At 42.9% G+C, this 21,341-nt stretch overlaps 2 protein-coding genes and 1 pseudogene across 6 annotated transcripts in view; 1 reads left to right on the top strand and 2 right to left on the bottom strand.

Moving 5' to 3' along the window:
* Nucleotides 1-18,236, top strand: part of LOC133510247 (serine/threonine-protein kinase VRK1-like) — a 57,235-nt gene extending 38,999 nt beyond the window's left edge. For 3 of the 5 annotated variants that reach the window (XM_061838051.1, XM_061838050.1, XM_061838052.1), the window contains 4 exons: nucleotides 80-138; nucleotides 5,295-5,473; nucleotides 12,105-12,251; nucleotides 17,977-18,236. In XM_061838051.1, coding sequence (XP_061694035.1) covers nucleotides 80-138; nucleotides 5,295-5,473; nucleotides 12,105-12,251; nucleotides 17,977-18,162 — 571 coding nt within the window. In that variant the 3' untranslated portion in view covers nucleotides 18,163-18,236. Of the gene's footprint in view, nucleotides 1-79; nucleotides 139-5,294; nucleotides 5,474-12,104; nucleotides 12,252-16,281; nucleotides 16,397-16,435; nucleotides 17,078-17,976 lie in introns of those variants that run through there. The other 2 variants (XM_061838053.1, XM_061838054.1) reach the window with 2 other exon arrangements.
* On the bottom strand, nucleotides 15,839-15,947 carry LOC133510329 (5S ribosomal RNA; annotated as a pseudogene).
* A 6-nt stretch (nucleotides 18,237-18,242) lies between the features above and the next one.
* Nucleotides 18,243-21,341, bottom strand: part of fancl (FA complementation group L) — a 68,299-nt gene continuing 65,200 nt past the window's right edge. Inside the window, exons 14-15 of the mRNA XM_061838049.1 lie at nucleotides 19,117-19,188; nucleotides 18,243-18,712 (exon numbers count right to left, since the gene is read on the bottom strand). Coding sequence (XP_061694033.1) covers nucleotides 18,677-18,712; nucleotides 19,117-19,188 — 108 coding nt within the window. The 3' untranslated portion in view covers nucleotides 18,243-18,676. The remainder of the gene's footprint in view (nucleotides 18,713-19,116; nucleotides 19,189-21,341) is intronic.

Genomic DNA, 21,341 nt, shown 5'->3' with positions numbered 1-21,341 from the left:
TTCTGAATAATGCATGCACTTTCATAATGTTTTTCCTCTTCCTTCTTTCTCTGTTTTATCTGTCCTGCTTGGTGGTTAGACTCATGGATAAGCTGCCAGAGTCGGTCCAGCAGCTGTCAGTGTCTGGAGTAAGTACAGGTAAGTCTCAACAATCAGAAGTTCCAGCAGTTTCACAAACACCTTATAAACAAGACAGTTTGAAGTAGGAGCTCTTTCAACTTAAATTGTTAAACGACATAATGATTGTTATGGGTAAGCATTTTTCTGTTGTAATTGTCGAGCTTTGTTTATATGAGTCACATTGCTTGAAAATATTAAATTCAACAGTGAGGCTGCCACATTGCAATGATACCGTCCATGGATCGGTCAGCATTGACCACAGACATTGAGAGTGACTTTGACATTGAGGCAATTTGCAGTTGTAAAAGTATAAAATAAGCTTATAATCAATCAGTCATCGGTCAGTTATCGTGCATTCCTAATTTCGACGCTATATTGACATTGAACAATTAATGACCGCATAAACTCAGCAACGTTGTAACTTAAAGGAAGACTCTCCCCTAAATTCATATGTACAATAAACCCTCCAATGTAAAGTAATATTATTACATATATTTTGGACATTAATTGAAAAAAAAAAACCAAATTGAAAATAAAGAACATTTTTGAAATCCAGACAGTCTGGATATGTGCCAGCTTTCGCACCCAAACATGGAAGAAACATCCTTGATCCCGCCCCTGACATCACCAGTGCTTAGCATTACAGACCATTCGTTCTAGCTAAGCCAAGATGCCGATGTGTTGTGCAACAAACCTGAGAAAACGCACCCAAATTTCTCCTTCTTTAACCTCCCATGGAGTTAACCAGACAGGATAAAGCTGTGGCTGTCACAGTTGAGGCTCGTTCACCAGCAGGGGAAATTTGCACGCATCTAATCATTACTGGTTATTAGCTGCTTAGTTATATCCTCTTGTGCCAATACCGTATAAGCAACAACATATTTTATGAGGCGACACGGTGGCGCAGCTGTTCAATCCCGGACTTCCGTGTGTGAAATTTGCATGTTCTCCACATGTCTGCGTGTGTGTAAACTTGCCTCCTGCCCGTTGACAGCAGGGATAGGCAATGACTTGACCCAATACTACCAGTGTAGTGTGTAATTGGTCATGAAACTATCCCCATAACTCCCAAAAATATATCTTTCCTGAAGTATAATTTGTTTTTTGTTATCTGGGCTACAGTGCCTCAGGTGTTTGGCCCCACTTGCATTGCGAGGCAGTGGAAAAATGGACTGGATCTGCCGGCCCATGGCCTGTTGCCAGTCTCACAGCTGTTGGTAGCTTCTGTTGTCCCAGTACAATAGCATTAGGGACAGTTGCATATGGTGAGGTGAGTGTGTGTTGCGCTAGTGTGGCCATTTACGGTGCACTGTTCGACAGTCACAGAATCACCCTGTCCTGCTAAATTTCAAAGTCGGTAAAATTGTTGGGAGAGAGGGAGCTAAGTCAAAAGGTGAAGCTCTCAATTTACGAGTCGATCTACGTTCCTACTTTCACCTATGGTCACGAGCTGTGGGCTATGACCGAAAGAACAAGATCCTGGATACAAGCGACAAAATGAGTTTCTTCCACAAGGAATCCGTGCACTCCCTTAGAGATAGGGTGGAAAGCTCAGTCATCCTGTGGGGCTCAGTATCAAGCTGCTGCTCCTCCACATTGAGAGGAACCAGATGAGGTGGCTGGGGCATCTGATTTGGACGCATCCCTCGTGCGGTGTTCCGGGCACGCCCCATCGGAAGGAGACCCCGGGTACGATCCAGGACACGTTGTAGACAATACATCTCTTGGCTGTCCTGGGAATGCCTCGGGATACCCCTGGAAGAGATGGATGAAGTGGCTGGGGAAAGGGAAGCCTGAGCATCCCTGATAGACCTGCTGTCCCCACGACCTGAAAGAAATAGGAGAAGATGGATGGGTAGATGGGAAAACTTCCCCTTCAACGTGGCAGTCATTATGCTGGGACTCGGGCTGTTTTCTGCAGCCCATGAGAGTATGTGCAATGTCAGTCCCTGGGAATTCCTCTCCCTGCCTGGAAGCTGTGAAAGACTGAATGTATATGACTGACAGCTGAAACCTTTAGGGCAGGGGTCGGGAACCTTTTAGCTCGAGAAAGCCATAAACTGCAAATATTTTAAAATGGAATTCTGAAAGACCCACACTAAATGCAAGTGTATTCGTGCATTTTATGTAAGACCAACACTTTAAGAGTACAATAAGTCTCTAAATTAATTTAAATGGCACTATACAGTTGCTAACCAATGATGACAATTTTTAAAAATTTTTACCATTAATGCGACTTCTTTGCTGATGGCTTAGTCGTCTGTTTCAAATGTCATTAAATTAAACTTCACAGCCTTTGATACTTCCATTGGGTATTCATGAACGTAGGTTGGTCTTAATGTTTATTTAAAAGTGAGAGACTTTTCATATGCATCGGTATAACCAAACATTGTCAGCACAGCAATATTCACACGCCGCAGTGTGGTATGTGACAGAAGTGCGTTCCAAGTTTTCACAATCACCTGGTCTGGAGGTTGAATTTTTTTCCTTTGTCTACAGTTATGTGTGCTCGCCAACAATGCTTGCCGACAAAGGCATGTCTTTATGTAAAAAAAAATAAAAATTCTGGTGGTTAGCAGCGCATAAGCACTCTGTCATTATAAACCACATTGATAAGCTTCGTAAGGACTGTAACATTTGTCCCCGACGTCAGTCCCGGCGTTTTCGAGACTGAAACGAACATGGCAACCGCCATCCTCAAATTGCCGGAGTTTTGGGAGACGTCCGCGGCAGCGTGGTTCGCACAGACTGAGGCTCAGTTCGCCCTCCGCGGGATCTCAGATGATTCCACGCGTTACTACCACGTTGTCTCAGCACTCGGGAGCTCAACGGCGGCCAGAGCAGTGAACTTCATCACCTCTCCCCCGGCCCGAGATAAGTATGCTGGGATCAAGGCTCACCTTCTCAAGGTTTTTGAACTTTCACGGCCGGAACGTGCCCGACGTCTGTTGGCTATTAATGGACTGGGGGACAGCAAACCTTCCGAACTCATGGAAATGATGCTAAACCTGCTGGGCACGGAAGAGCCCAATTTCATTTTCATGGAACTGTTTCTCAGGCAAATGCCACCGCATGTTCAGACGGCGCTCGCGAACAGTACTATCACTGAGCCCCGGGCCCTGGCCGAGGAGGCCGACCGTTTCTTCCTGGCAACCCAGCGCTTCTCCCCTGAGACGCTGGCCGCGACGCGCAGTTACTCACCTTCGGGCGCGGGGGTGGCATCCAGCAGGGGCCCCTTCGGCACCGACGGCCGTGCTGGCACAGGCTTGTGCTACTTCCATGCCCGTTTCGGTGCGAAAGCGAAGAGGTGCCGCGCCCCTTGCAACTACGACGCGTCGGGAAACGCCAAAGTCCACGCTTCGCAGCGGCCGTGAGCGTGGGCGCGAAGAGCCGGCTGCTGTTCGTCAAGGACAACCTTTCCGGGCGCAAATTCCTTTGTGACACCGGCGCCCAGAGGAGCGTCCTGACGGCCACTGCGGAGGACGCCGCTGGCGGGACTCATGGGCCACCCCTACTGTCCGCTAATGGCTCCCCTATCCGCTCTTATGGCATGAGGACTGTGGACTTGTGTTTCGGGAGTCAGCGCTTCACATGGGACTTTGTCACTGCGGATGTCTCATTCCCTCTCCTCGGCGCTGATTTTTTTTGTGCCCACGGGCTGCTGGTGGATGTTAAGAGGGGCCGTCTGGTGGATGCACTGACTTTTTCCACGGTCGCCTGCGTCCGCAATGAGGCGACTTATGGTGGTCTCTCCAGTTCGCTATCGGACGGCACCAAGTACCAACTCCTCCTTAGAGAGTTCCCGCCGTTATGCGAGTAGTTTGGTGATGTCGAACAATAAAGCAAGTTCTGTTTCTGTGTCCGACACTCCGCCTCCGACTCCTTTTCTCCGGCGCTACACTGACCCAGTGTATCCCTTTAAGAGCGAAGGAAGGGGCGGTGCAAGGTGAACTAGGAAGAAGAGTGTGCGGTCGTCATTGGAGGCCGTGTAGCAGGTCGTTGTTAGAGAAAGTTGTGGTGCCAAAATGTTCAACAAAAAAAAAAAAGCCGTCAGGCTGACGTCAATGTAACGAGGTTGATGTGAAGAAAGCTGCTGCCATGCAAAGTCCTAGCATGGCCACTGTGAGCATCATGTTCAGCATCCCCAATTGGCTAAGGGACTGTAGACCATTGTCAACCCCATTGCATTTCGGCACACCGGCACAAAACCGCGACACATTATGCCCGAATTGCGCTGTGGCCACTTTCCCGGTATTTACGGCAGGCAATCGCAGCAGTGCACCACTCCCACAGCGGCCCCCGAACCTCGCTGCCAGATGAGCGCACCCACGCTCATTGCAGTTCACTAGTTGTCAAATGATCAAGTGTTAGTTTATCCTCCTCATCTTTCTCAACACTTGTCCATTTCTCCCTCTTCAGCGCAATAGAGCCACACTGAATTGAACAATTATGTAAATTAGAAAGCTGAATGCATTCTGTACTGTACAGGACATTTGGCATGGAGGAAATTGAATGACCTTCAGCAAACTGCACTGAGTTTGCCACGATCACCTGCCGTAAATACGGGACGTGGCCCGTGGGCTATGCAGCATTTTGCCGCACTCGCACAAAGAGTTGCGGCTTCAGTTCTCAAACATAATCAAAGGTTGGATGTATATTAGGATATTTTCTCCAAGAAGCAAAAGACCACCAACAACGACCCATAGCTATGTTTTTCACTAACAAAAATACCTGCATCAAGGACGCTACAGCAGAGCCTCGCCAACCGGCCAGAGTAACTGTAAATTATGCCTGAATTGCTATTAACAGTTTCTTGTTTGCAACCTTTAGATTAATGGTTAAAATTACATTGATTTTTTAAAAGTTATCATATTTTCCTTTTTGTAGGAAAATTGTTGGATATTTTATGTATTTCATATATCGGTTAGTTCTACCTTCAACTTGCACTAGCTTTTTTCTTTTTGCTCTGCCTTTTCTCAATGAATTCAGCAAATGGCTGCCATATAAGTGGAATAAAAATAGAAACTGTAAAACTGTACTTTCTGTCCCCACTGTATGTGATATAGTGACAGCAAACATCAAAATGTATCTTTAAGTGAGACCAATAGCATGATTCTATATGTAAAACAACTAGTTCACTGTTTGACATGCTCTCTGTTGCTGTCTGTCTCCAGCTGAGGTGGCTGCCCTGCTCCTGTACGTGAGATCTCTAGGCTTCCAAGACAAGCCTGACTACCAGCGCCTAAAGCAAATTTTGTCTACTGGAGCAAAGGAAAAGCTGGATTTCTCTGTACCTCATGGAGTCGGGGAGAAGTCCATGTCTAAGGTGCCCGATACCCCCATTAGGGGCAAGGTGAGAACAGGTTTCGGAAATAACTGTACAATGGTACCTTGACTTATGGATGCCTCAATTTTGGAGTTACAAGAACTCGCTTGGTCATTTCTTGTAGTTGTTTTACAAAGCAAGTCAAAAGAAGCTCACAAAAAGACTAGCCAGCCTTGTTCTTCACACCTCTCAAAGCCTTAAAAGCACACTTAACAAGATACAGTTGTCACTGTTTGTCTCAACGTACAATCATTACACCCGACAAAACCAGTTTTATTTTTGCACATTCTCTTTGTGTCTTGATTAGAAACTTGGTTAAATGACATTTCAATTCATTTCAGTAGGGAACATTGAATTATGATTAAATTGAGTTCAAGCTTGGTTATGGAACAAATTAAACGTGTAAGTCAAGGTACTACTGTACTTTTACCTGAACATATTCCAGTTCGCAAAACAAGATGGCGACTTAGTGAAAACAAAACTTTGGCGATGCTGTGATCAAGACCGGCCGTCAGCATCTTTTGACAACACTCGTCGTGAAATTAGTCACAGCTGTGATAGTGGAAAACGGCATTGCTACCCGTTGATGGTTTTGGTATCTGTTTGCATTAAATTTAGTGTTTATAATAACGACATCATATATAACACACAAATTACTTGTGTACTTATTTCTGAAGTATAACTTGTAAGTGCAGTAGCCTATTTGATATAAATTTCACTCAGTCTACATTTTCACGTCTGAAGGTTGGCAAGTTTATTTTGGTTATTTGGACTAATTCTTCAAGTTTTCAAAATATTATGATTGCCCTGTATTTACACTGTGACAGGTAACCAACCAGTGGTCACTATTTTAACAGTGTATTTTATAAAAAAAATTCGTGCCCAAAGGGGGGTGCCCCCCACCCTCACAAGGCAGGCATTTTCAGTATTTTTCCAAATTGGTCATTCTCATCCCTGTATTTAACATGAATGAATGCCATGTATTGCTATAATAAAATGCTAAAAATAGAAATGAGTACAAATAAATGAAATTGCATATGTAAAATGGAATGCATAAAAAGTATTGCTCAAGATACTGAAATCAGCGTGCTTTTGCATTAAAAGTGTGGCTAGAGGAAAGATGAGAGTTCAGGGTAGTGATTGTTTCTCTGGAATAAAACCTGTTCCTCAGTTTGTTGGTCTTTTCTTTTGCACATCTGTACTGCCTTCCGGATGGCAGGAGATTAAACAGTTGATATCCGGGGTGTCCTTAATGTTCTGATCTCTGCTGAGACACAGAGATCAATAAAATGTCTGCCACGCAGGGGAGCAAACGATCTTCTGTGCTGCTTTGATTGTGAAGCCTTGCTCTGTCTGCCTCACTTCAGCTTCTGTACCAAATGGAGAGACAGTACGTCAGCAGGCTCTCGATGGATGAGGGCTAGAAGGCCAGCCCCAACTTTGTGTCCAGGTTGTTTTTTCTGAGACAGCAGAGATTCTGTTTAACCTTCTTGATGACCGCTGAGGAGATGTCTATCCTGGAAAGGTCCTTAAAATCATGACTACCAGGAACCTGACTCTGCGGACTAGCTCCACACACTCGCCGTTGATGAAGAGTGTAGCTGGTTCATTTCTGTTCCTCCTGAAGTCCACGATGGTCTCCTTTGTTCTTATAGTGTTCGGTGCCAGATTGTTGTCTGTGCACCAGGTTGTGAGGTTCTGGACCTCCTCTCTGTACAGTGCCTCGTCTCCTTTTGAGATCACTTTTGTGTCATCAAATTTGGCGATGTTTTTGTGGACTAGGCTGCAGTCAAAGGTGTAGAGAAAGTCAAGGAGTGGGCTTAGCACGCAGCCCTGTGATGAAGCAGTGTTCAGTGTACGTTGGGGGAAAGGTGGGAGCAGATACTCACCATCTGGGGTCTGTTAGTCAAGAAGATCTTGATCCAGGTGCATGTCGGAGGAGGGATGCCCAAGGTGTACAATTTATTAATCAGAATGTCCCGAATGATTGTGTTAAATGCCAAACTTTAATCCAAAAAGAGCATCCTAACGTAGCTCTGCAGTTGTTTCAGGTGACTTAACACAACAGCATGTCACTATTTTTCTCAGTAAATATATTTCCAATGGTGCTATTGACCTGAAAATTTCACCATATGTTGGGGAAAAACCCAAGTAATCAATAACACACAGTGAAGAAAATAAGTATTTAAACAGCCCGCTATATTGCAAGTTCTCCCACTTAGAAATCATGGTTTGTGCATGTCCACTGTGAGAGCGATAATCTAAAAAGAAAAATCCAGAAATCACAATGCATGATTTTTTTTTTACGATTTGTGTGATAGAGCTGCAAATGAGCATTTGAACACCTGCCTATCAGCTAGAATTTTGACCCTAAAAGACCAGTTAGTCTGCCTTTAAAAGTCCACCTCCACTCCATTTATTATCCTGAACCAGATGCACCTATCTGAGGTCGTTAGCTGCATAAGGACACTTGTCCACCCCATACAATCAGTAAGACTCGAACTTGTAACATGGCAAAGACCAAAGAGCTGCCCAAAGACACAAGAGACAAAATTGTACAACTCCACACGACTGGAAAGGGCTACAGAGAAATTGCCAAGCAGCTTGGTGGAAAAAGGTCCATTGTTGGAGCAGTCATTAGAAAATGGAAGAAGCTAAACATCACTGTCATTCTCAATCGGAGTGGAGCCTCATATAAGATATCACCTCGTGGGGTCTCAATGACCCTTCGGTGAGGAATCAGCCCAGAACTACACGACAGGACTTGGTCAATGACCTCAAAAGAGCTGGGAGCACTGTTTCCAAGGTGAGTGTTGGTAATACACTAAGACGTCATGGTTTGAAATCATGCGTGGCACGAAAGGTTCCCCTGCTTAAACCAGCACATGTCAGGGCCCATCTTAAGTTTGCCAATGACCATTTGGATGATACAGAGGAGTCATGGGAGAAAGTTTTGTGGTTAGAAGAGACAAAAATTGAACTTTTTGGTCATAATTCCACTAACCGTGTTTGGAGGAAGACGAACGATGAGTTCCATCCCAACAACACCATCCCTACTGTGAAGCATGGGTGTGGTAGCATCATGCTATGGGGGTGTTTTTCTGCACATGGGCTAGGACGACTGCACTGTATTAAGGAGAGGATGACTATGGTCATGTATTGTGACATTTTGGGGAACAACCTCTTTTCCTCAGTCAGAGCATTGAAGATGGGTCATGGCTGGACCTTTCAACATGACAATGACCCGAAGCACACAGCCAGGAAAACCAAGGAGTGGCTCCATCAGAAGCATATGAAGGTTCTGGCGTCAAGCCAGTCTCCTGACATAAACCCAATAGAAAATCTTTGGAGGGAGCTGAAACTCCGTGCTTCTCACCGACAGCCCAGAAACCTGTCTGATCGAGAGAAGATCTGTGTGGAGGAGTGGGCCAAAATACCTCCTGCAGTGTGTGCAAACCTGGTAAACTACAAGGAATGTTTGACCTCTGCAATTCCAAATAAAGGCTACTGTACCAAATGTTAACATTGGTTTTCTCAGGTGTTCAAATACTTATTTGCAGCTGTATAACACAAATAAATCATTAAAAAAAATCATACATTGTGATTTCTGGATTTTTCTTTTTACATTATTTCTCTCCTATTGGATATGCACCACAATGAAAATTTCAGACCCCTCCATGATTTTTAAGTGGGAGAACTTGCAATATAGCAGGGTGTTCAAATACTTATTTTCTTCACTCTACAAAGAAAGTACAACACATAAGGTCAGAAATGAGGTTGAGTGTAATACTGTGAAATTATATAGGGAAAAAGTATTGAACATGAAAAAAAGGCATGGATACCAACACCTAAAACCTATCAAACAGCAAAATGGAAAGGCAGTTGGTCCTGCTGATATCTCTGGAGGTAGTGAAGTATTTTGTTCAGTTGGTTGTGGTTTTGACCAATATATTTAACAGACTGTTAGCAGGTGAGAAGATGTCTGAGGAATGGAGCAAAAGTGTGCTAGTTTCCATTTTTAAGAACAAATGCGATCTGCAGACCTGTGGGAACTGTGGAGGAATAAAATTGAACCACACAATGACGTCATGGGAAAAAAAGTCGTGGAGGCTAGACTGAGGACAAAAGTATTTGAGAACAACAGTATGGTTTCATGCTGAGAAAGCGTACCACATGCATTATTTGCCCTGAGGGTGCTAATGGAAAAAGACAGAGAAGGTTAGAAGGAGCTGCAATGTGTGAGGAGAAGAGAAAACAGGAAGCAGAGCTGAAGGTGGCAGAAATGAAGATGAGGTTCTCGTTAGAGTGAGCAGCTTGTAGAGGGACAGCCAAAGTTAAATGTTTAAGAGACAAAGTTCGAGAGAGCAGACTTCGATAGTTTGGATGCATCCAGAGGAGAGAGAGTGAGTATATTGCTCGAAGGGTGATGAGGATAGAGGTGCTAGGTAAAAGAGCAAGAGGAAGACTAAAGAGATGTTTGATGGATGTTGTGAGGGAAGACATGAGGGCTGTTGGTGATTGAGAGGAAGCTCCAGGAGATAGGTTTAGATGCAAAAAAAGAAAAAGAAAAAAAAGATGACATGCTTTGGCGATCCCGAGGGGACAAGATGAAAGGAAAAAAAGATCTACAGTTCATATCATCTAAAAAATCTGAGAATCTTAAGAAATCCCTGCATGTCAGCGGCGTATTTTGGCAAAATCTTTTTCTGACAACACAATGAGATAATTTTGTCTTTGTGGATTTTTATTACAAAAAGAAATGAAAGTCTTTGCAAAGGGAGGAAAACAGCCAAGTCTTATGAGTTGTCACCCTTTACTAAGCTTCAGACATAAAAGCAATTTCATTATATTAAAGTGAGACAGAGAGCCAAAACATGACGGTTATGTATGTCTAGCTCTAAACACATGGAGCCAATACATCACATCAGGAACAGCCTGACTGAGAGAACTAGAGCCACAACAGGACAAAACCTGTTAAAGTTGAAGGTAGAACTCTGAACTAATATTCAGCCAAAACAGCCGCTTTGGAGCCGAGTGCCATTTGCCACCCCTCAATAACCAACAAATGGTTTCTATTATAGGGAATGTCGGTTAGCCCCACCAATGTATTTTGTAATTTTGTTTTGTATTTCTTTTCATTTATGTTTTACACATCCCAACGTTATTGAAATTGGGGTTTGTAGAATATTATAATCCTTAATTAGTCCCACAATGGGATAATTAAAGTGTTTGGCCCCAAATAAGCAGAAATTTAAGGGTCCCATATACTAACAACATAGACTTCGGACAAAAGTGTCGATATAAAAAAGAAAAAACCCACCTTGGTTTACTCATAGAAGTTTCTAGAAAAGGCTCCTCTAACAACTTCTTCTGTTTGACCCTGCATCCTCTTTGTCCATATTTGGCTTTCCTCAGATTAGTTGCCCCCGTGTCAAAGACCCACGTGTGATAGCACACGTTCAGTTGACATTTGTATCTTGGGACTGTTTAGAGGTAGTCTGAGGTCTTCACGAGTGATGTAGAGAAGCTTGAGAAATTCCAATGACCAGATTTGAGGCGCCTCGGCAGAAAAACATTTGGATCTGAGAAATGCTCGCCTGATTTCATTTCATATGTCACATGTTTACTGAGGCACTATAGAGATCACATTGTATGCCAAATACTAGAAAATAGTGTTATGGTAAATTATGGCCCTTTCAAGTGAAATTTCACACTACAGAATTGAAGAATTTTCTACATGTCTCAAAACATTTTTGGCATGTTACACATTTTCTCCTCGATTACAGTGCACCACGGTATCAATATACAAGTGTATAGGGAAAGTTATTGAGATACTGATCAATCTTGCCTATTTTAATTACAGAATAGAAGAAATATTAACTTGTGTGTTCTGTATTGTGTTTTGCATTGGGGGAGCGCTGTACTATATCACAATGATTGTTTTCGCTGTTTGGGTAAAACCTCCACTCTATTTTGTGTGTTTTGTATTTAATGAACCAATGTTTAAGCATGTAAATAACTTTTTTTTTAAAAAAAAGTACTCCCTTTACGCTATCTACATTGATCTCCACAGTCGCAACACTAGCTTCTGAGAGCTCACAAATTGATTCTTTAATCATACATAAGGTAATATAAATCAACATTTACTCATCTTTATAGTGCATTCAGCAGTTTGGCTGCCAGTCACAAGTATCCTAATTTGTGGCGCTGAGTCTCTTACCCCTGTGTGAGATGTGACAGCAGCGAAGGGGATAATGTCTCCCAGAGGTGAGCAGATCCAATACTGGAGGATTCTCCTTCAATCATAATCACTTCCTGACCCCCTCAGACCACGATTTGAAGAAGTTGATGACACATACTTTATGGCTCCAATTATGCCCTCCCTCCTTTTTCTCTCCTCGCTGTGTCCTTTCATTTTCATGTGAAAGTGTTGGCCAGTTTGATCCCTCGTTAAACAGAAGTGGCCATTTACATGGCGGTTTAGTGAAGAGAGGAAAAGTCAGCAGAGACAAAGGCCATTCTCAGTTTCATTTGTCACCAGTGTTGGCTGGTCATTTCTCGCACTATTACAGCATGTGTTAATAATTTTGGGGGCGGGGGGCTGCAAATTTATTTTTGTTTTAGAGAATTGAGATTTTTGTAATATTTAATGTTACAGAGAACGGCCAAAGGTCGAGGCTTCCCAAAAGCGAAGACTGCAGCCATGGAATTGGTTGATGATGAGGAGGAGGATGATGATGAAGAGGAGGAGAATAAGTTTAAACAAGTGTCAAGTTGCAACAGACGAGGGCCACCCACACCACAGGTATGGTCTGGAAAAACTAACATGATTTATTTCTATATTAGAAGACCTCATAAACAGAAAAGCTTTTTCTTGCGTCACACTTCATCATGCATCTTTGGCTCTCACGACAGACATTCCATCAACCCGAGCAACAGACAATGCGAATGCCTTTTTAAACTGCAAATGTTTATTATTATTGTATACAAACACTTTTGTTGCATTTTGGAGGACCTTTAAATACAATAGGACTTCGGAATTAAAACAACTAGCGAGTCGTACAAATCGAACCTCAAACAAAGTAAAACTTCAAACTGAGTAAAACGTGCCTCTGAGTTCGACCCAATTCTTAACTGGGCTGTTGTAGTGCACTGGTGTATCTAGCCTGCAGTTAATGATGCTGTGTCTGCGCTTGCCTTGTCGTGACATCTTTTTTCAACACATGGGTAAACAGAGATTGAGTGGGAGTGGAGTGATGCTAAAGTGTAAAAAGAAAATACTTCTGAAAGAAACAAAAGCATTTTGACTAATCATTTCCTCTGCTCATATCCCTGTAAACTAACCTACAGTAATAGTCCCCTCCAACGGTATTGAAATGGCAAGATTAATTCCTTTTATTTTGTTGTATACTGAATACAACGAGTTTCAGATCAGCAAATGAATATGAGCGAAAACTTCAGAATTCCAGGTTTTGTTTCATGATACCTTACATCTAGATGTGACAATTCAAGAAAGAGCACCTTTTGTTGGAAGCCATCCACATTTCAAGGGTTCAAGTAAAATATTGGTATGTGACGGACAGGTGTTTGTTGCTCAGGTGTTGCCATTCAAATTGATTGCTTAAACATTAGATAATTCGTGTTTTTGCTTTTGGGGTTTACCTGAGAACTGCATTTGCTTTTGACCAAACATAAAGCCCAGAGAGCAGTCTATGGGAGAAAAGTAAACCATTTTGAAGCTGATAGAAGAGGTGAAAATCAGTAAGAGCTATTGCACAACTTTTGGGAGTGGCCACCACAACAAATTGTAATGTTTTGAAAAAGAAAGTCGAACAGGTCAGCCAAGGGTATGACACAAACATTTTGATCTCTATAAAGAAACACCCAAAGACAATAGTTTGTGACATCCCTGTCAACCTCCACAGGGCAGGGGTGAAGGTATAACAGTCATCTGTCCGAAGAAGACCTAAAAAAAAAAAAATCGAAATAATGCTCCCTCCATAGGGAGTGGGTTCGTAAAATTACTTTATGTAATAGTCAATATAAGAATAAATTCTAAAAAAAATTTGATGGATTGTACTGTACACATTTTTAAAACAGTTTTACTCTGACCTGCTTTAGATGCAATATAACACCCTTGTAAACCTATTAAACACACATTGCAAACTAATGTTAAAGATTTTGGGTTGAAGTTTTGTCCGGCCTCTCTAAAACGCAGCGTCCTTTAAGGTAAGAAATAATTTTAAAAAATTAGCTCCAACAGCAATCTGTCCAATCTTCAAATTATTTCAATTACTTTATTAGTAACTGGTTGTTACTGGCACTTTCAGAATTGCATATGCTTTATTAGCATAACTCCATCAGAAACAGGACTCCCCCATTGCAGTTCAACTGTTTGCGTTCAGCCCGGTTAGTAGGGCTTTTTCAATAATTTTTGGGGGCATTTTAGTTAGATATAGCAGGACCATCACCTGGGTCTGCCAATCTAGAGGCACTTTTCACCTATGTCCATGCAATATTGCAGAAGGCTGTCAATCCCGATAGCCTCACAACATCCAGAGCCTTTCGGAACTTTGGGTGAATCTCATCCACCCTTCCTGACAAGGAGCTTTTTAACCACCTTGGTGACCTCAACCCCAGAGATAGTAGAGCCCGTATCAGAGTACCCTAACTCTGCTTCCTCATGGTAAGGCATATCAGAATCGAGGTCTTCTATGTATTCTCCCCAACAGCTCACATTGTCCTGAGTCAGAGTCAGCAGCGCACCATCCTCACTATACACAGTCTTGATAGTGCACTGCTTCCACCTCCTGAGACACGGGATAGTGAACCAGAATTTGCTCAAAGCCATGTGGAGGTCTTTCGTCATTGCCTCACCAAACTTCTCGCCCAAGTTTTTGCTTCAATGACCACCAAAGCTGCATTCTGCTTGACCACCCCGTACCATCACCTGCATCAGGAGTCCCACAGGCCAAAAATGCTGAAAGGACTCCTTATTCAGCTGAAGGACATCCCTCACCGTTGAGGTCCACCAACGACTTCAGGGATTTCCGCGACGAGAGGCACCAACCACCTGAACGGGCAGAGCTCCGGTCTGTCGCCTTAGCAATGGAGGCGCATAACATGGTCCACTGTGAGTCAATCTCCCCCACATTCCCCAGAACATGAGCAAAGATGTTTCAGAGGTGGCAGTTGAAACTCTTTTTGACAGGGGATTCTGGCAAACGTTCCCAGCAGACAATACATTTGGGCCTGCCACGTCGTAACTACATCATACCCACCATCGGAATCAGTTGACAGCTGTGCCCCTCTCTTTACCCGAGTGGACAAGACATACGGTCGCAAGTTCAATGACAACTACAAATTTGATCATCAAACTCCGACCTAGAGTCTCCTGGTACACTTGGACACCCTTATGCTTGAACACAGTGTTTATGGACAATGCGTGTTGAGCACAGAAGTTGGAGGGGGTTCTTCCCAATCATGCCCTTGCAGGTTTCAATGTCATGGTCCACGTGAGCATTGAGGTCCCTCAGCAGAACGATTGAGTCCCCAGTGGGAGCGCTCTTCAGCACAGGGAGTTCTAAGTGCTAAGGACTCCAAAAAGGTAGGTACTCTGAAGTGTTGTTTATTGGATTGGCACAAACAACAGTCCTCCCATCAAAAGGCTGAAGGCTACCGTCGTCCATTGCGGTGATCCCCAACCTAAAGGCGCCCAGCTGGGGGCTGTTTAGTGTACCCACACCTCCTCGTCACCTCTCACTGTGTCCAACTCCAGAGTGGAAGAGTACAACCCTTCTTAAGAGGACTGGTACCAGAGCCCAAGCCGTGTGTGGAGGTCAGCCCGACTCTATCTAGTTGGAACGTCTCGACCTCACACACTGCTTGGGCTCCTTCCCTGCCAGAGATGACATTCCACATCCCTATTGCCAGCTTTTGTAGCCGGAGATCAGATCACCAAGGTCTCTACCTTTGGCTACTACCCAGCTCACAATATACCTGACCCTTTTGGCCACCTCACAGGCGGTGAGCCCTTGGGAAAGGGGACCCACATTACTCTTGCGGTTTACCCAGCCACCAGTCACTCTCTTTCGAGCCTCATCTTTAGTCCTGGCTCCAGAGGGGGGCCCCCAGTGACAGTCCAGGCAAGGGAAATATAGATCCAATATTTGTATTTGTCATCGAGCACAGTACATACACAAGATACTTAAAGTGCCACTAACACCAAAAAATAAAATTTTAAAATAGGTATTAACTTCTTCTTTTCCTTTCGGCTTGTCCCGTTAGGGGTCCCCACAGCGTGTCATCTCAGATGAACACATATTTGTTTGGCACAGTTTTACACCGGAGGCCCTTCCTGACGCAACTCCTCTAAATTTTAGCGGGGAGAGAAGCTTACAGCACCTGGTATTCCCAGTCGGTCTCCCATCCAATTACTAACCAGGTCCAAACCTGCTTGGCTTCCAAGATCTGGCATTCTCAGGTTAGTATGGCCATAAGCAAATAGGTATTAACAAAACTACAACTAATATTAATCACTTTGACGATAATACCGGTCGGAAAAAGTGAGCTGGAAGCGTTTTATAAAAGTATGACTCAACACAATGCACATCCCAGTGGTGGCCATATTTGTCTATGATGTCATGTCCAGACATCACAATGGATCCCTGAAAACATGCTGTGCCAAATGCAATGGCACATGAACGAGAGCTTTTTTTTTTTGGATTTTTCTGATACCCCTTTTGAGACTGAAGCTCTTTTTGAGGAAGAAAACATCTCAGAAGTGAGTAAAACGACCGGGTCCATTTTACCATATTGTTTCGAACCATATTTAGATGAAATGCGGATCACTTCTCCACTGACAAAAGACTCCCTGACAGACACAGACAAGTGGGGAGACGAGGAAGACGAGGGACCCGATGAAATATCTAAATGACTGGCCCATAATTGTTTGATTTCCTAACCCTTTTTCAAGTCTTGTCTATGTAGCATACTCATGAGTACCCATCCTGGGCGAAGTAAATACATCAGGGATGCCCAGACACCGGTGGCTTCGGCTCGTTTGTTCTCCCTGCCCCTGGTGCAACTGCAGACGTCCCCCCAACCCATCTCTGGGTCGGGCGAAACTGCGCCCCGCGCCGCCGCTAACAGTGGATCGACACATTGAGCACCCCTGACTTACGTACTTTATTAAGTTATTATGACGCGGCTCTTTTGTTATGTTCTGAAAGAAGGACTCTATTACATTGTCGAACGCGGATTTCTAGAATGTTAAGGATGAGGATGGCTGTCGACGGAGCTTTTTATTAATACTGCTGCTTTCCGACAAGTACATGGACGCCAGACTGCCATTCCGTCTTTTGGAGATGTCCGGAACATTCATAGGAAATAACAATCGCCTATTTTGAACATGACTGTGGTGACTATACGTCGTATGGCCAGTTAGCCCGTGTTACACGCTAATAAACCATCTTTTTACTTCTATTTTATTTTGTATTGTGCGTGATTAAATTGTCTTAAACGCAATACAACTGCTTTGTTATATTTTGCTGGTTTGACCAAGGGGATTTATTCTAAATTCACACATAACATGTTATAAACTGAGACAAATTAGTCGCCCAAGCCCACCCCAGTATTTTTTTTAATAGCTCTATACACACCTATACGTCATTTGGAACCCACAGTGCTCTTGTCCTTTCCACGTGTGCAATCCAATTTTCACGACGAGTCGTGTCTTTTGGAAACGTGACGAATGAATCCATCCTCCCGGGTGTTGGAGCAAAATCCAGCTGGCGTTTTGCATAACACGCGGAAAAAAAACAGGTAATTTCTTGCCAGTACAAGAGGCAAAGACACTCAACTCCCCAGCTGTAGGTGTCTGTAAAATCTGTCACTTCCGGCTTCTTCAACCCACCACAGTCGACAGATTTTTCATGGCAGGAGATGAAAAAAAAAAAAAGATGTACGGCAACATTCTGACATACTGTGAATAAATGGATGATTCCATTCGGGCTGATTTTTTGGGGGTTAACAACATAGTAAATTTCATCTTTTAGGTGTCAGTGGCACTTTAACTGTCAGTTTAAAGTACAGTCTACAATGGAATGAATCATCACCTCCACATTTTATTCACCAGTATTGTGTGTAGTCCGAGTAGTTGCATTTTTCTTTTCTTTTTATTCAGTGGAAAATGAGAATTTGAAAGTCCTCAGTCAGGCCATTCAGAGTTTCAAGACTTTAGTGCTGCCCCTCAAGTCAGATGTGACCGTAATGTGAATTATCACCAATCAGGGGGCCACAAGTTTTTTAGGGGTGGAATGGTTCACAAACTCTTCAGTTCATGTCTTGGTTTTGTGGTCAGTGTGTTTAGTTTGGTATACGTCTCAGGAAAATTGTCTTTTGTAGTTAGGTTAAAAGTGAAAGTTTTTTTAAAGGATTGTTTATGATCATTGTATCATTTTATGCATCAAGACTACATATACTTGCTCATTCCTAATAAACTTCAATTTTCTTTTTATTTTTATCCGTAGAAAAGCGACCGGGTCCAAAGATCACTGAGGCCGAGGGCTACAGCTGTGAGGACTTACAAGGAAGACGACAGCTGTGATGATGATGATGAGGAGGAGGAGGAAGAGGAGGCCAAAAGCAAACCCATTGATGCTCGCTACTTGAGAGGCCCTCCGCAAGGAAAGAGAGGTCGTCCTAAAAAGCTTTGAGAACGAGACACCCCTTTACATTTTGGACCACTAGAATTTCTTCACCCTTAAAATAATAATAAAAGTATCAAGATGGAAAATGTGTTTGTTTTTTTCTCTTTATTTGAATGATTAATTGAAGATTTTATTCCAAAAGCACAAACCTTTAAATGACTAAATTTCACAAAAGGATCCAAAAATACAGATGTTTCCTATCTGTGAGGGCTCGATTCCCAAAGATAGCCAGTATGGAAGAGGGGCTCACTGCGGTGGCAACGTCTAGTACACCTTAGATGTGGGTGGGGGTGGGCTTAGCATATAGGTCGGCAAACTACTCCTGCATGCATGCCCAAGAATTACTGTGCCATCTTCATGGGCACCGCCCTTCTCCTGGCTGTTGGACTTCCCATTTAGAACTCATTCCCCCAGCAGGAATTTTCAAATTGGCCTGTTTCAGCAAGAACAGTGATTTGCTTTCTTTAGCTGTATTAGTTCTAAACCGTTTCCTTGAGTTGATATGGCACGGAATGCCACTTCAAGACTTCTGAGCTGCCATTTTCACAGTAATGGGCTGAAATAAATAGAGAAAGAGAGAGAGAGCTCTGCTTCATAAATAGTCAAATGCTTTTTGAAGGATACTTTACAACAATGCAATAAAGTGCACTCACATTTTTGACTACCTGAGCTATCAACTACGCCGAAAGGCGTGTGCACAAATAAGTTCATTTTTGACTTTGATTCAATGAGATACAGCATTCACCAGCACATACTTTACGCACTCCTTTATGACGATCGAACGAGTAGCTTCGCTATGAATGCGGCACTTTTTTTTTCTGCTACCAATAGCCTTTCAGCAAAGAGAAGGCCATGTGATGTACCGCGCTCAACTAATTAAGCACGCTGAATATCTATTGACTAAAAAGCAAAGGTCTTTATGAAGGCTACTGCCTGTCACAAGGCAATGTGCGGGCATACCTTGCTGCAGTAAGGACACTCTCCAAAAACCGTGTTAAAGCTCTGCCTGCTGGCGGGCAGCACACGCAGCCACTGGAGGCGACAAGACAAAAGAGAAAAGACAACTTAATCAAATCATCACCTTGAAACTGATGTGTCAAGTGATAACGTTTTACTTCAAAAGGGTCATTCAAGTAACACTTTGTAAAGTTGCACATGAAGTTCTCTGCTAATTTTCAAAACCTTATGGCGCCTTAATGAAGGCAGAAAGCTCATTTCAAGCGCAAGTTCCCAACACTTTCTGGTCTTTAATTACAGCTCCAAAGAGATGGAAATATTTCAAGAGGGAAACTTTACAGATTTATTCAAAGGTATCATATTCAAGTATCAATGTAAACATTTTATTTTTCCACGTGAAGGCATAAACCCCCCACCTCACTTCACTTGAGCGGCGCTATATCAGAAGGGTGCTTCTAACACAGTGCTGAGAAGAATCATTTGAAAATATAGTCGGTTACAATAGCAAGTTATGTTTAAATGTAATAAATAATTTCAATTACTTTCTCAAAGAAATAAACTACATTTGATTACATTTTGATAACTTTTCTTCATTTGTTTCCTTGAAAAAAGTGCATTAAATTTATTCAATGATTCTTTTGGAATGGACCAAATATTTATTCTAACGCAGACCCATAAATTATGACCTGTAAATACATGGTAAAAATGTCACATTTAACAATGTTGTGAAAAAAGTATTTGCCCTCTCCTGATTTCAGTTTTGTTTTTTTTTGCATATGACACACAAAGGTTTCAAATCATCAAACCAATTTTAATATAACCCAGAGACAACCCAAGGAAATAAAAAATGCAGTTTTCAAATGACAATTACATTTATTAGGGCACCAAAAAAAAAAAAAACACTTTCTGACGCTCCGAGGGAAAAGTAATTGATAAATCACAAAGTCACTGTGACTGTCCACAGATTTGGGAAAGGTGTGTCTGGAAAAAGTTTCAACCCAGCAAACCATTGTCAAAGGTATGATCCACAAATGGAGAAAACTGGGAGCAGTGGCAAACCTTCCTATGAGTGGAGAAACAGAGAGAGAAACATTTTGTGGACTGACGAGTCAAAAATTTAACTTTTTTGGAAGGTTAGAAGGTTTTGGAAGGCCCTGTTACATTTGTCGTACTCAGATGGCAAACACTAGATTTCAGTTTTTGCTGCCAACGGTGGAACAACTCGTTATTGGGTTAAGGGGGCAATTACTTTCAAGTTAGGTCAGAAAGGTTTGGATTTTTTTTTGTGGCTCAATAAATTTAATTGTCATTTGAAAACTGTATTTTGTATTTCTTTGGGTTGCCTCAGTGATATTGAAATTGGTTTGATAATTTGAAACTTTTGTGTGATAGATATGCAAAACAACATTAACATTATTAATAATAATAATAATATCATGAGTAGGTGAAGGGCTACCCAGTCAATTTGCATATTGATGAGTTATTTGATGCAATGAGTGAGTGGCCCCAAACCCAGAGAAAAGGTCCCAAGGGTGTGTGCTTGTGAACATATGCAAGTGAATTGACATTGTTTCACATGCACAATGGCTGTCAGAAATGTCCTGTAAATGCTGTGCTTCCACCACAGAGGGTGAGGACCCCACTCAATCAAACAAGAGGCGGGATTGGGCCCAAGAGTCCAATCCCATTTTTTTTCTCTTTAACGGGATAATTGCTTGTGTAACCCGCAACGGAACAAAACTCTATTCTCCTTCTTTTCCTTTCGGCTTGTCCCGTTAGGGGTCGCCACAGCGCGTCATCTTTTTCCATTTTAGCCTATCTTCTCCATCTTCCTCTCTTACCCCAACTGCCCTCATGTCTTCCCTCACCACATTCATAAACCTTCTCTTTGGTCTTCCTCTCGCTCTTTTGCCCGGCAGCTCCATCCTCAGCACCCTTATACCAATATACTGACTCTCTCGCCTCTGAACATGTCCAAACCATCGAAGTCTGTTCTCTCGAATCTTGTCTCCAAAACATCCAGCTTTGGGTGTCCCTCTAATGAGCTCATTTCTAATCCTATCCAACCTGGTCACTCCGAGCGAGAACCTCAACATCTTCATTTCTGCCACCTCCAGTTCAGCTTCCTGTTGTTTCTTCAGTGCCACCGTCTCTAATCCGTACATCATGGCCGGCCTCACCACTGTTTTGTAAACTTTGCCCTTCATCCTAGAGGACACTCTTCTGCC

Source organism: Syngnathoides biaculeatus, chromosome 12 (genome assembly GCF_019802595.1).
Source record: "Syngnathoides biaculeatus isolate LvHL_M chromosome 12, ASM1980259v1, whole genome shotgun sequence".
Taxonomy (NCBI): Eukaryota; Metazoa; Chordata; class Actinopteri; order Syngnathiformes; family Syngnathidae; genus Syngnathoides; species Syngnathoides biaculeatus.
This window is presented reverse-complemented; position numbering and strand designations above follow the sequence as displayed.